The following is a 12,499-nucleotide window of genomic DNA, read 5'->3' as shown; positions in this document are numbered from 1 at the left end:
CTAATAGTATCACTGAACCAGCATACGCCATAAGTTTGTCTCAAGCTAGGACATATCCTGAGCATTTCAACATGGCAAGTTTAAATACTGGTGGCTCACATACTGAAACTTTGTCTACTACTAACACAGTTGTGAACAAAGATTTTACTCAGCAAGCAGGAGGATTAACTGCTGTAACAGAACCAGTTGTTGGTGAGTTAGTGGAAACTACAGAACTCAGTATGGTTTCACAGAATTTGGTTTCAAACTTTCAGAAATATTCTGAGCCCAGCATGGAGCCTACTATAGAGTCATCATCAGGCACTGTAACCAAAGTGCGACGCTCTGTTGAAAATGTGGATAAGACTTTAAAGGTATATGCATCAACACATCCTCAACCGGTTCTGACCAGTGATGACAGTACTACAACGCTACTTCAACTAACCTCAAGCATGTCACCTACCATTAAATCTTTTCAAACTATGCAACAGGAAAATGAGATCAGAAACCTTGGCTGGGCTGCCTCTTACATTTTCCCTGCTATGGTAACAACCAAGCCTGCCAGCTCTGATGCTAAAATGTCTTCCCCTGTCTCTGGAGTCCAGTCACTACCTTCAGAGGCTTCTTTACATCCAAAGTTAATAGCACATGAGGGAGGGTACACATACAACAATCAGCAGCTACAGCAAAATGTAGCTGCTTTTTTATCTGAGGACAGGGCAAACAGAGGTGTTGATCCTATTCATGGCTCTAATCCACTCCCTATCCTTGAAACAGAACAGCGTCATGATGGAGGACAGAACAGCAACTTATTCCTGGTCATGATTCCAACCATTCTGGCAATATTGTTTCTATGTGGACTTCTGTATACCGTGTATCGCTATCGGGTAAGTGTTAATGACCTTTTTTTTTTTTTTAATGTAATGCACATCATACTTGAAATACGTTTTTTTTAAATACTCATGGTTAAACAGTTTTATTTCTCGTTGTTCATTGACGAACACCGCGCTCCATATTCCGAACCATAGGGTTATATCGCCCCCTACAGAAGTAGGACACTAGGCAGAAAAAAACACTTGTCTACGCCTAAGGACAGTCCTAGCTGGTATACTTCCCCCTCTCTGCTATAAGCCTTCAGTTTTTTGCTTCTAGTCAGGAGTAAGGACCTTGCCTTTTTAAATGGCATTTTTTTCTCCTGTTTTTTTTTTCTGTGAGATCTACAATCAACTGCTGGGCTGGGCGACAAGCTGGATAGCTAGATCCAGTGGTCCCCCCAATCAGGCCATCGAGGGTATGCAGACCAGTGGTGGCCTGTGAGTGTTTCTCTGCTGGCGGCCATGTTTGTGCAGTCAGGCGGCCATTTTTGATTTGTCCAGCATGCACAGTAGCGGCGGCCATGACAAAGAGCTTCCTGGGTGGCATATATGGCTGTCAGGGCTCCTCTCTTTCCCCTGGGGTTGACTCCTGGGTTTCCTTTTCCCCTGGATGCCACACGTGGATCCATGGCTATATCTTGTGCAGACCAGCGCTCCTCCGGTGGGGTGGTGAGTCCTGGTGGGGTCCCTCCCACTCTCTGCTGCAGGTTGCGGGGTGTTTGTCTCTAGGTGCCCCTGCGGTAGTGTGGGTGCGGTGCCTCAGGTGAGTCCCCTGGTGGTGCGAGAAACTGTTTCCTGGTGGGTTCCCCTTTTTCACTCATGGAGTCTCAGGAGCATGCTTCCCCACCTGACCCCCTCTCAGAGGCAGCAGGTTCCTCAGGGTCCCAGCCTTCCGTTTATGTACTGACAGTGGTCCTGGAGTCCTTTGTTTCCCAAGTGGAGGTGGCCTTTGGGTGGCTCTCCCCTGCCTCATCTGTCTCATCAGATTCTGAATCTGGCTCTGTCGTCACGGACGTGGCCCACCCTGCGGGGTTAGTAGCTACGCTTCCTGATCTGTCAGATAGTGAGGATGATTCCTCCACAACTGTAGCAGCACACAAGGAAGCGCTGGTTAATGCACTGATTACATCCGTGCGGGAGACTTTGAAGATGGAGGATGCAGCTGAGGCGGCTGCGGAGGTGGCTGTTCCTTTTGGTACTTACAAGCTGTATCGCACGGCAAAAGTGTTTCCTTATCCCTTCGATTTTCCTATTTTTGACAAGTTTGTCCACAAAGATTGGGAGCACCCAAAACACCCCTTTCTGGTTCATACTATGATTCCAGTAGAGGAATCCCCAGCCTTTAAGGGTCCGGCTGACAGAAAAGTGAAGTCTGTGGCCCACAGTATGTTCACTATTGCTGGTTCTGCACTATGGCGGGTCCTGGCCATTGCCCTGGTGTCGCAAACTCTCACTGAGTGGGCATAACTTTTGCACCATGGTCTGGGGGGTGAGCAGATTCCTCCTGACTTTTTTGAACTGGTGGACCAGTTGGTCCAGGGACTGCAATTTGTCTGCAATGCCTCTCTGGAGACGCCCCCTTGATTTCTAAGCTCTCTGTTTCGACAGGTGTGCTTAGGCGTGTGTTGTGACTTAAGTATTGGTCTGCGGACCAAACCTCTAAAAAAGCTTGAACTTATTTGCCCTTTCAAGGTGATCACCTGTTTGGGACTGTCTTGGATGACATTAGGAGTCCCACAGGGGGAGAATACTTTTCTTCCGCATTCTGGGAAGGGGAAGGAGCCTTGCCGCAAACGCAGCCCTTTTTCGGCAAAAGTATGAAAAAAGTTTTTCCGTCCATCAGAGTCCACATGCCTTGGGTAAGGGGAACTTCTTTGTTGGTTTTTCGGGCTCGTGGACCTTCTTGGTGAACGACAAATGGGTCCACGAGGTAATTCTGTCCAGGTACAAGATAGAGTTTCGTTCTTGCCCCTCTGAAAAGGTCCTTTCCTTCCAACATGCATCTGTCCCTAGCCTGACTGCAAGCTCTCTTCATGGCGGTGCAGGACCTGTTGCTTCAGGGAGTGATGGTTGTGGTATTGGAATGATTTCAAGGTTTTTATTCAAACCTGTTTACGGTCCCCAAAAAAGGAGGACAAGGTTCGTCCGATTCTGGACCTCAAGGCCCTGAACTGTTTTGTGCGGGGAACAGACATTCAGAATGAAGTCCATGCGCACTGTGGGGGCATCCCTACATCAGGGGGATTTCCTAGCCTCTACTGACATCAAAGATGCTTACTTGCACATTCCAATATGTGCTCGACACCAATGTTTCCTCTGCTTTGCTGTGGGAGAGGAGCACTATTAGCTTGTGGCGTTACCTTTTGGTCTCGCCTCCGCTCCTCGGGTCTTCACAAAGGTGTTGACCCCGATTCTGGCATTGCTACATCAGCAGGGCATTGCTGTGCTGGGCTACTTGGACGACCTCCTCATATGCATTGATGGATGACGTGGAGATCACTATCCAGACCTTAAAGGAGTTTGGTTGGCTTCTGAACTATCAGAAGTCTGCCCTGAACCAGTCCAGGAAATTGGATTATCTGGGTCTGACTCTGGATTCAGCTCTGGCCAGAGCGTGTCTTCCTCCAGACAAACTCCAGAAGTTGCATGCTGCGATTCATCTGTTGCTGTCCTGCAGGAAATCCTTCTCTTGACTTGCATGCGAGTGCTGGGCCTAATGTTTTCTACCTTTCAGGAGGTCCCTTTTGCACAGTTCCATACGAGGTCCCTCGTATGGAGGGAGATCCTGGTGAAATCGGACAAATGACCAAAGTCTCTGGACAATCAGATCTGCCTGATGTGGGAAATCAGGGGTTCCCTAGTCTGCTGGCTTTGCTCTATGACTCTTTGGCAGGGAAAGTCTTTTCTCCTCTTCTATTGGACAGTAGTCACGATGGATGCCAGTCTGTCCGGCTGGGGAGGTGCCCTGGGGCTGAGCTCGGCTCAGAGTTGTTGGGTGCTGGAAGAATCCAGACTATCTATCAATGTCTTGGAACTTCGGGCGATCAGGCTGTGCCTGGATCACTGGATGGATATGCTCCAGGGACTCCCGGTACAGATTCAATCATACAATGCCACCGCGGTGGCTTATGTCAATCACCAGGGCAGAACAAAAAGTGTGTTGGCGGCTCTGGAAGTAGCCAGCATTCTCTGGTGGGCAGAATGCTTAGTTCCGGCCCCCTCTGCTATACGCATCCCAGGTGTGGAAAATTCGAAGGCGGAGTATCTCAGTTGGCAGGTGTTGGACCAAGGGGAGTGGTCCCTTCACCCGGACACATTTCATCTGATATGCCTGCGGTAGGGCACCCCCAAGGTAGACCTCTTGATGTCTCGGCTCAACAGAAAGGTACCGAGGTTTGTGGCAAGGTCACAGGATCCTCTGGTGGACGCCACAGATGCTCTGGTGGGGCCAATATCGTCTGATCTATGCCTTCCCTCCTCTCAGCTTCTTCCACGGCTTCTGCGCAGGATCGAGGCAGAAGGGATTCCAGTCATTCTGGTGGCCCCGGACTGGCCTCGCTGGTCTTGGTATGCCGACCTATTGCGCTTGGTCGCCAACGTCCCTTGGAGGCTGCCTCTTAGGGACAACCTGCTGTCCCAAGGACCGATCTTGCATCCTGCTTTACAATAGCTGGCTGTTGAAAGCCAGGTGCTGAGTGATAAAGATTTGCCTTGGTTGGTGATTTCGACAATGCTGAAGGTTAGGAAGTCTACCTCTAGAAAGATTTACCATCATACGTGGAAAGCGTACATTGCGTGGTGTGAGTCGATTGGTGTTCACCCTCGTTCCTTTTCAGTGGCTTGGATTTTGACCCTTCTTCAACAATGTGTTGAGCAGAAGTTGGCCTTGAGTACTATTAAGGGCCAGGTGTCTGCCTTGGAAGTCTTCTTTCAGCGACCCTTGGCAACGCATTCCTTGGTGTGTACTTTCATTCAAGGTGTTCGACACCTGACTCCGCCAGTGCGGTCTTCTTTACCGCCATGGGATTTGAACTTGGTGTTCTCAGTTCTCCAGAAGCCTCCCTTTGAAAATATTCGGGAGATTGCCCTGCTTACGCTCTCTCAGAAGGTGGCTTTTTTGGTAGCTATCACCTCTGCTCGCAGGGTGTCGGAACTGGCAGCGTTATCTTATCCCCTACATTGTGGTCCCCTACATAAGATGGTTCTTCGTCCACGCCCATAGTTCCTACCTAAGGTGGTCTCTGACTTCCATTCATTGTGTTGCCTTCTTTGTGTCCCAGACCCGCTCATACTAAGGAATTTGCGTTGCATGTCCTGGATTTGGTTCAGGCGAATCGGGTGTATCTGGAAGCCACAGAGTCTTTTCGGAGGTCCGACTCACGGTTTGTGATCTCGGATGGGTCAAGAAAATGACTGCCCGCTTCTTTTGCGACCATTTCCAGATGGATTAGACAGACGGTGTCTATTCTATCTAGGGTCAGGTTCCTTCTTTCCCTGTAACACCGCACTCTACTCTGGCGCTTAGTGCTTCTTGGGCCTTCTGTCATTAGGCGTCAGTGGTGCAGGTTTGCAAGGCGGCCACTTGGTTGTCGGTACACACCTTCACAGAATTCTACAAAGTTGATGTTTTGGCATCTGCGGATGCTTCTTTTGGCTACAAGGTTTTGCAGACTGCTGTTTAGAGGGTCTTTTCCCTCTTTGGGGGTGTATTGTTCAGGTTAGGCTCCAGTTGTTTCTTTGTTTAGCTCCTGTTACCTGATTGACTTCTTATGTTTAGCCTTGGGATATTTTTGTCCCACCCCTCATGTTTTGGCACTGCTTGGGGATGTCCCTATTGTTCTGAATATGGAGTGCTATGTCCTTCAATGACCGAAATAGAAAATAGGATTTTTGTACTTGCCATAAAAAAAACTATTTCTTCAAGTTCATTGACGGACACAGCACCCACCCTTCTATGAAGTTTTGATACTTCTAAAACTGCTTGTTGCTAAACTGAAGGTCTACAGCAGAGAGGGGGAAATATACCAGCTAGGACTGCCCATAGGCGTAGCCAAGTGTTTTTTCTGCCTAGTGTCCTACTACTGTACTGTACATGTATGTTTATACTAATGTAAAATGTGTTCTCGGAATTGGAATACAGTAAAACAGCTCTGTAAAATATAACTTGTATTTGATGAGTGGTCCAGCTTGTGTTGCATTTTACCTAAAAAATCTATTTTTAATGCATAAAATAGAAAATGCCACTGCCACTGAAAATATGGGTAGAAAATGCAAGAGTGCGTGCAATGTTCTTTATTTTTAAATCAAACATTCTATTCTCTTAAAAAGGTTATCTATACAAAGAATACCACAGTCAGATTTTACCTAACTGACTAACAACAATTACCAATAACTGCAATGTGAAGACATGAGCACTCACATAAAATATTAAGTATGGCAGAATCTCACCCTGCACAGTTGATGGTAATTCTTTTTTGGGCTTTACAAAGCATAATCCGACCATGAGGTCAGGTATCTAGGTGAATAATAAACAAAGAGTGTGCAAATCCAAGAAACTATAAAACTCTCGATGAAATCAAATGATAAAATAATATAAATAATATGAACATCAATGAATACAATCACCAATAAATTGAAAAGATGAAACTCTATACAATATAAATCAAACAATACTGTAAGAAAAAATAAAGGTTTCTATAGTGTAGATTTTTCTGCATTCAATTGCGTAGCCTTTGGTGATTTTGATGATACATTTCTGGGGAATTAGCACTGATAAAGAGCATTTAATGGGGTGAAGGATAAGTTAAACATTATGCCTGCATAGAAAAAGTTACTTGTGGTTTTAGAGGAGTTCTGTGGCCCTTTAAGGAATAAGTCTGCAAACCTAATCCTTGCGTGTAAAGATGCTGTATTCATTAACTCCTAGCAGTCGACTAAATTTTATGCTTTAAAAGTGCAGTGAATGTTGAAACCTGGTTTCAGTTATATACAGATGATAATAATAATATTTGATAAACTGAGAATCAAATACATATACCTACTGTAGCTTGGGCAGAACTTAAGTGAAAGAGCAGTTAAAATCAGTGGAAGCAAGGACTGGTATACAGGAGACTTAGGTTTGATTATTCCTTTCAACTGGATGAACATTTTCTTCTAGCTCACAACTTATATGCAGCAAAATAATGGCTCCAGGGAGAAGCAGCAATTCAAGTGTTTGCAATGTGCTTCTCTTAGAGCAGGCATGTCCAACCTGCGGCCTGAGGGCCGCATGCAGCCCGGGACCACAGGCAATGCGGCCCACTGCCCCCTGACAATTTTTTTTTTTGCTGGGGAGGAAGGAAGTCGGGTCGGGGGCACGGCCACAGCAACTTACAGCTAACGGTAGGCAGAGGCTGCCTCGGAGGGGGGGGGGGGGGGCGAGCATGTGCAGTGTTTCTGACTCCTACCACCATGATCACTTCAAATCACTGAAGCGATCACTGATCGCTCAGAAGAAGTAAACCTCTGTATACTGATTCCATTTCATTTGCTCATCCTCTAGCTGTGGTAAATTAGTGCGGGGGATGGGCGCGGCAGCGCGGGAAGGGCGCGGCGGCATTTTATTACTTATATACCTTAACTATGGTATATATTTTATATGCAGCCCGAGAAAATTTCTCTACACTCATTGTGGCCCAGAGAAGCCAAAAGGTTGAACACCCATGTCTTAGAGCCATATAGTACAGGTCGTTTTTCACAGAAAGGTTTTGGGCCCTTTGTTTATGACAGGAAAATGTTGCAATTTTTAATTTAATATACAATGGAGAAAATATCTAAAGAATTCCCTGCAGATTTTGTAAGTTTGCCCACTTACAAAGAAATGAACGGTTTATAATTTTTATCATAGGTGTATTTTAAATGATAGAGAGAATATCAACCAAAAATCCAGAAAAAAAACATATGATACAAAATGTTATAAGTTGAGTTGCAGTTCAGTGAGTAAAATAAGTATTTGATGCCCTACCAAGCAACAATAATTGTGGCTCCCACTGATTGGCTAAAGTATGTGCTCATGTGATTACACAGTGAAGTGAAATAAAAGGTATACAAACGGCTCCAGACACTTCAGGAGACTGATCACCTGTGTGATTAAAGCCCCGTACACACGTACCGATGGTCGGCATACAAATGTTCCTCTTTTCTCCCCGGGATGTCGGTGTCTGCTGAAAAGTGCAAAGACAGCACAAGGACAGCACAAGAATTTTGTCCGCGGACTGCAGAAGTGATGTCATGTAATGGTTAACTTTCCCTGTGTTTTCTATTTTCTGAGCATGCCCAGTCTTGCAAATCTGCGGTCTGTCGGCCGAATTCTGTACTGACAGGCGAACAATCGTCCGTTCTGGTGTCGGCATACAAAAATTTTCATGTTTGCAAGAAAGACTTTTGTCCGCGGATTGTGCGCAGACATCTGTCGGAGGCACCATACTAACACGCGTACAATCGGCAGATCCTTCGTCCACCGACGTTAGTATGCCGACGATCGGTACGTGTGTACGGGCCTTAAGCCTTACAGGAAATCACTTTTGGATTACCCATATCGTATGTGCAACAGAACTCCTAGGAATATATTATCTTAGAGAGATGTTGATCATAGTTTTGCGCTGTTTGCTAAACAAACAGCCTAGCTGCCATAGGCTTCATAGTCATACTTTAAACATATTTTTAGTAATGTAAGCCCTAGGGAACAGATAACTTCCTCGTTGTTATTTTCCTTAGGTTAGATTTAGACTTGCGTCTAAATGTACTGCTCCTTTTGAAGAGTAATTGGCTATTGAATTTGACAGGCGATGAGAAGGCAATGGAGTTGACTTGACTAAAGGAAAATAGACTGTGCACTTTGCAAAGTGCAATTGCTCCACAGCTTAGTAAATGAGGTAAAAACTTCACTTTGCAAAGAATATCCAATCATGTGCAAGGAAAATAAAAAAAAATTGAATTTTTGCTTGCACATGATTGGATGTGGAAAGTCAGCAGAGCTTCTTCTTATTTACTATTCTTTGGAGCAATTACACTTGCAGAAAGTGCACAGTCTATTTCCCCTTAGTAAACCAACCCCAATGTGACACCCACTCCCCGTCTGCTTTGCCTGCTATAACCTAATCTTATTTTTTTTTTCTTGGACTGCCCACTTTTCGTGTCATGTTTGATCATTTTTGCCATGGCCGTGAAGCATTGTGTGTAATGTAAACCCCATTTGCAGCAAGGGGAGGGGAGCCTAAAATGTGGCTCAAATTCACATTTTTACTGCCCCCCCCCCCCCCCTACCACTCACCTAAATATCTTTGATGTACATGTGCCTCAGTGCAAGCTATCTAGTTCATATAATAAATATGCATAAAAACCACATTGTACATTAACCCCCTTAGCGGTATCCCCGAGCGTGATTCGGGATGGATTTATTATGCTATGATCGGTATCCCCGAGTCATGCTCGGGGTAGATGTGCAGAGCGTGCAGCGGTGTTCCTTACCTTCTCCTGGTGATCCAGCGATGATCTCTCATTGCTGTGATCGCCAGCCGAGATCCCCGCCGCTCGTCCGTCGGTCTGATGACTTCCTGGTTCCGTTGCCTGCAGCAGCAATGGTGCATGGGAGCGGAACTGGGAGGGAAATTCAAATGTTGCACAAAACACAAACACATAACATTATATATATATATATATATATATATATATATATATATATATATATATATACATACATATATATATATATATATATGTATATATATATATATATATATATATATATATATATATATATATATATACACATATATATATATAATATATAACGCATGAATTATAATAATATAATTTTATAATATATATATATTATATAATACAATTATATTATTGATTAGATTATAATTCATGCATTTGTGTTTCAAATTTATCACATCTGGGATGTCTACTACAGCCTTTTTCAGCCAGGGTGCCCAGGCACCCTGGGGTGCCTTGAGGGTCCTTCAGGGGTGCCTTGGCAAAATGCCTAAAAATTTATCAAAAATAATATACAAGCCAGGAGGTGGATTACGCCTGCCTTTTAGTTATACAAAGCCATTGGTTTCCATTATGCACCATTACGACTTTCTAGACACTGGCATACTAACAACCAATGACATCATAAGTTAATAAGAAAGATGTCTGTTGCCTCCACCCTTCTGTGCCCCGCTCCCTCAGCACTGGGGTGACATTAGCTGACTGATGAAAAGAGATCGAGGGAGAAGAGAAACATTGTAATACTAGTCAGTACCAGTGTGCAAAAGTTTATTTGCTTTGGAAGAATAAATCACCTCTAGCGTTGGGTATCCTACGTGTGGATGTTGCTGCATTATGTAAATCTATATGAACAGTTCTTTTACATTTTACAATGGGGTGCCTTGAGACTGTCCATAATTTAAAAGGGTGCCTTGACTGAAAAAAGGTTGAGAAACACTGGTCTACTAGAGTCTTGTTTTGGTCAGGTTTAAGTCAGTAATTACTAAAAATTGTAGGCCTATAATACATAACGACAAATTTCCATGCAAAAAATTGTACCGCTTTTGGTACGGAATTCCTGACATAATCATACCGCCAGGGAGGTTAATCAGCTTGTTGTGCAGAATTGTGAATTTTATGTGTTTTGCGCCTTTTGGTTACAGTAATATGCTTTTGGCACTGTAGTACAGTTAAAGCTCAAGAACCCACCAAAACATATTTTTAGTTTTAAAAAGGGGAGGGAAAAGTTTGAACATCTGTCATGTTTTTATCTGTTTCCTCACCATGACAGGTTTTGAGTTTGAGGGAAAACCTACCCAAAAAAGACAAAAAAAAAAAAAAAAAAGAAATTCAAAATCTTCATGAATTCTTTGCCTTTTGTGTTCTCCAACCATACAAGTTTATTTTGTTTGTAGAATCTCACTAAAGAAGATGCACCTTTAAATGTATTCTATATTTTGATTTTTTTCATACAGCGTCTAAGACGACAACTGAATAGAGAACCAGCACCAGAGTCGGCTGAAATGATGTAAGTGAACCTTCTATTTCTATTTATTTCTTCAAAATGTTTCACTACATGTACATTCTTGCTACCATCTTTTTAACAATGCCATTATGCCTTCTTATTTTTAGGCCCCTTGCACCTGCAGTGTGAGCCTGAGAATGTTTAGGTTTAAATGTAGAGGTAAGTCCTATTAGTTAACATTAAAAAAAGCTTTATTTGCAGTATGAACATGTTGTCCCAGTTTGTCATTATGCTGTCATTATTACTGTTATCTATCAGTGGGGATCATATAATAAAGCCGGCCATAGATGGTTCAAATCTAAGCCAGTTCAGCAGGAACCATCTATGGGCAGGCTGAATGAACAGAAGTTGATCGATCAAAGTGGGTACAACCAACCTGTCTGATTTTACATGTGATTATTGTTAGACGCTACTATAGTCGCTAGCAGTAATCACTATGTTCTCTTGGCGGGGACAGTTTCCCCATGGTTGCAGTAAAGAAAATTGCTCTGTCTATAGCTGGCTTAAAATACACTGGTTTTACCACTGCTGTGTATTTTCTCAGCAGCATAATCTGTATTTTAATTTTCTCTATCGTTCATTGACAGACACAGCTCCTGATCTTCTTAACCTTTGGGTTTTTCTGCCCCCAAAAGGAGTATGACACTAGGCAGAAAAAAAGCTTGACTTACGCCTATGGGCAGGGCCAGGGGGTATACTCTCACTCTCTGCCTAGTCAGGAGTAAGGACCTAGTTCCTTGCTGGGATACTTGGTCCTGGCAATTTTTTCCCTTTTAATGAATTTTTCTATTTTTCCTGTGAGAATCTACAATCAACTGTTAGACTGGGTGACGGGCTGGATAATTTTTAAAATCCAGTGGTCACCCCAGTCTGGCTAGCTCCGCACTGGGTCAACCGTGACATAGGCCCACTGGACAGGGGCTGGCTTGCGAGTTAAACGTCTTGCAAGGTCACATACAACCTGGCCCTGGTTGACAGCTCTCCATTTCGAGGAGGTTCTGTCTGAAACGGTGCCCACCCTGTTCCTGGTATGGTAAGTTGTTGTCCCTCCTCTCCCCCCAGAGAGTTTTGGTGTGGACGTGGGCCCCTCCCTGGGACGGTCAGACCCCCGGGTTCTCCTCCTTCCCATGCAGCGTCCCCCCCTCTCTCAGTGGTCCCTGCGGACACTTCGCCCTTCATCTGCCTACCCCCCCCCCCTTTCTCCATGGGGTGGCCATACCACCTGTTCAGGTTGGTCTGGGGTGCTGAGCTGGCAATGGGGGTGGGGGAGATCGCCTCCTGGGCCTTCCGTCATCAGACGTCAGTAATGCAGGTTTCCAAGGCGGCTACCTGATCGTCTGTGCACACCTTTACAAAATTGGATGTGTTGGCATCTGCGGATGCTTCCTTTGGCCGCAAGGTTTTATGGGCTACTGTTTAGAGGACCTGGTCCTCTTTGAGGGTGTATTGTTTCTTTCAGGTGAGCTCCAGTTCTTGGTTGAGCTCCATGTTACCTGGTTGGCTATGGTTTAGCCTTGGGGATTTTTTTTCTGCTGTTCCCACCCCTCATGTTTAACACTGCTTTGGGACATCCCAATGGTTAAGAAGATCAGGAGCTGTAGTC

The 12,499-nt window shown here is 44.6% G+C and overlaps 1 protein-coding gene across 1 annotated transcript in view; it reads left to right on the top strand.

Moving 5' to 3' along the window:
- CSF1 (colony stimulating factor 1) overlaps positions 1 to 11,054 on the top strand; it is a gene marked incomplete at its 5' end in the record, with an annotated part of 33,478 nt that extends 22,424 nt beyond the window's left edge. The window contains 3 exons of the mRNA XM_082248030.1: positions 22 to 866; positions 10,847 to 10,899; positions 11,004 to 11,054. Of these exons, the coding sequence (XP_082104156.1) occupies positions 22 to 866; positions 10,847 to 10,899; positions 11,004 to 11,025 (920 nt within the window). The 3' untranslated portion in view covers positions 11,026 to 11,054. The remainder of the gene's footprint in view (positions 1 to 21; positions 867 to 10,846; positions 10,900 to 11,003) is intronic.
- Positions 11,055 to 12,499: the final 1,445 nt, after the last annotated feature.

Source organism: Pelophylax lessonae (genome assembly GCF_965119305.1).
Source record: "Pelophylax lessonae genome assembly, chromosome: 2".
Classification (NCBI taxonomy): domain Eukaryota; kingdom Metazoa; phylum Chordata; class Amphibia; order Anura; family Ranidae; genus Pelophylax; species Pelophylax lessonae.
The sequence above is the reverse complement of the archived record's forward strand: the minus strand, read 5'-3'. Positions and strand labels throughout refer to the sequence as shown.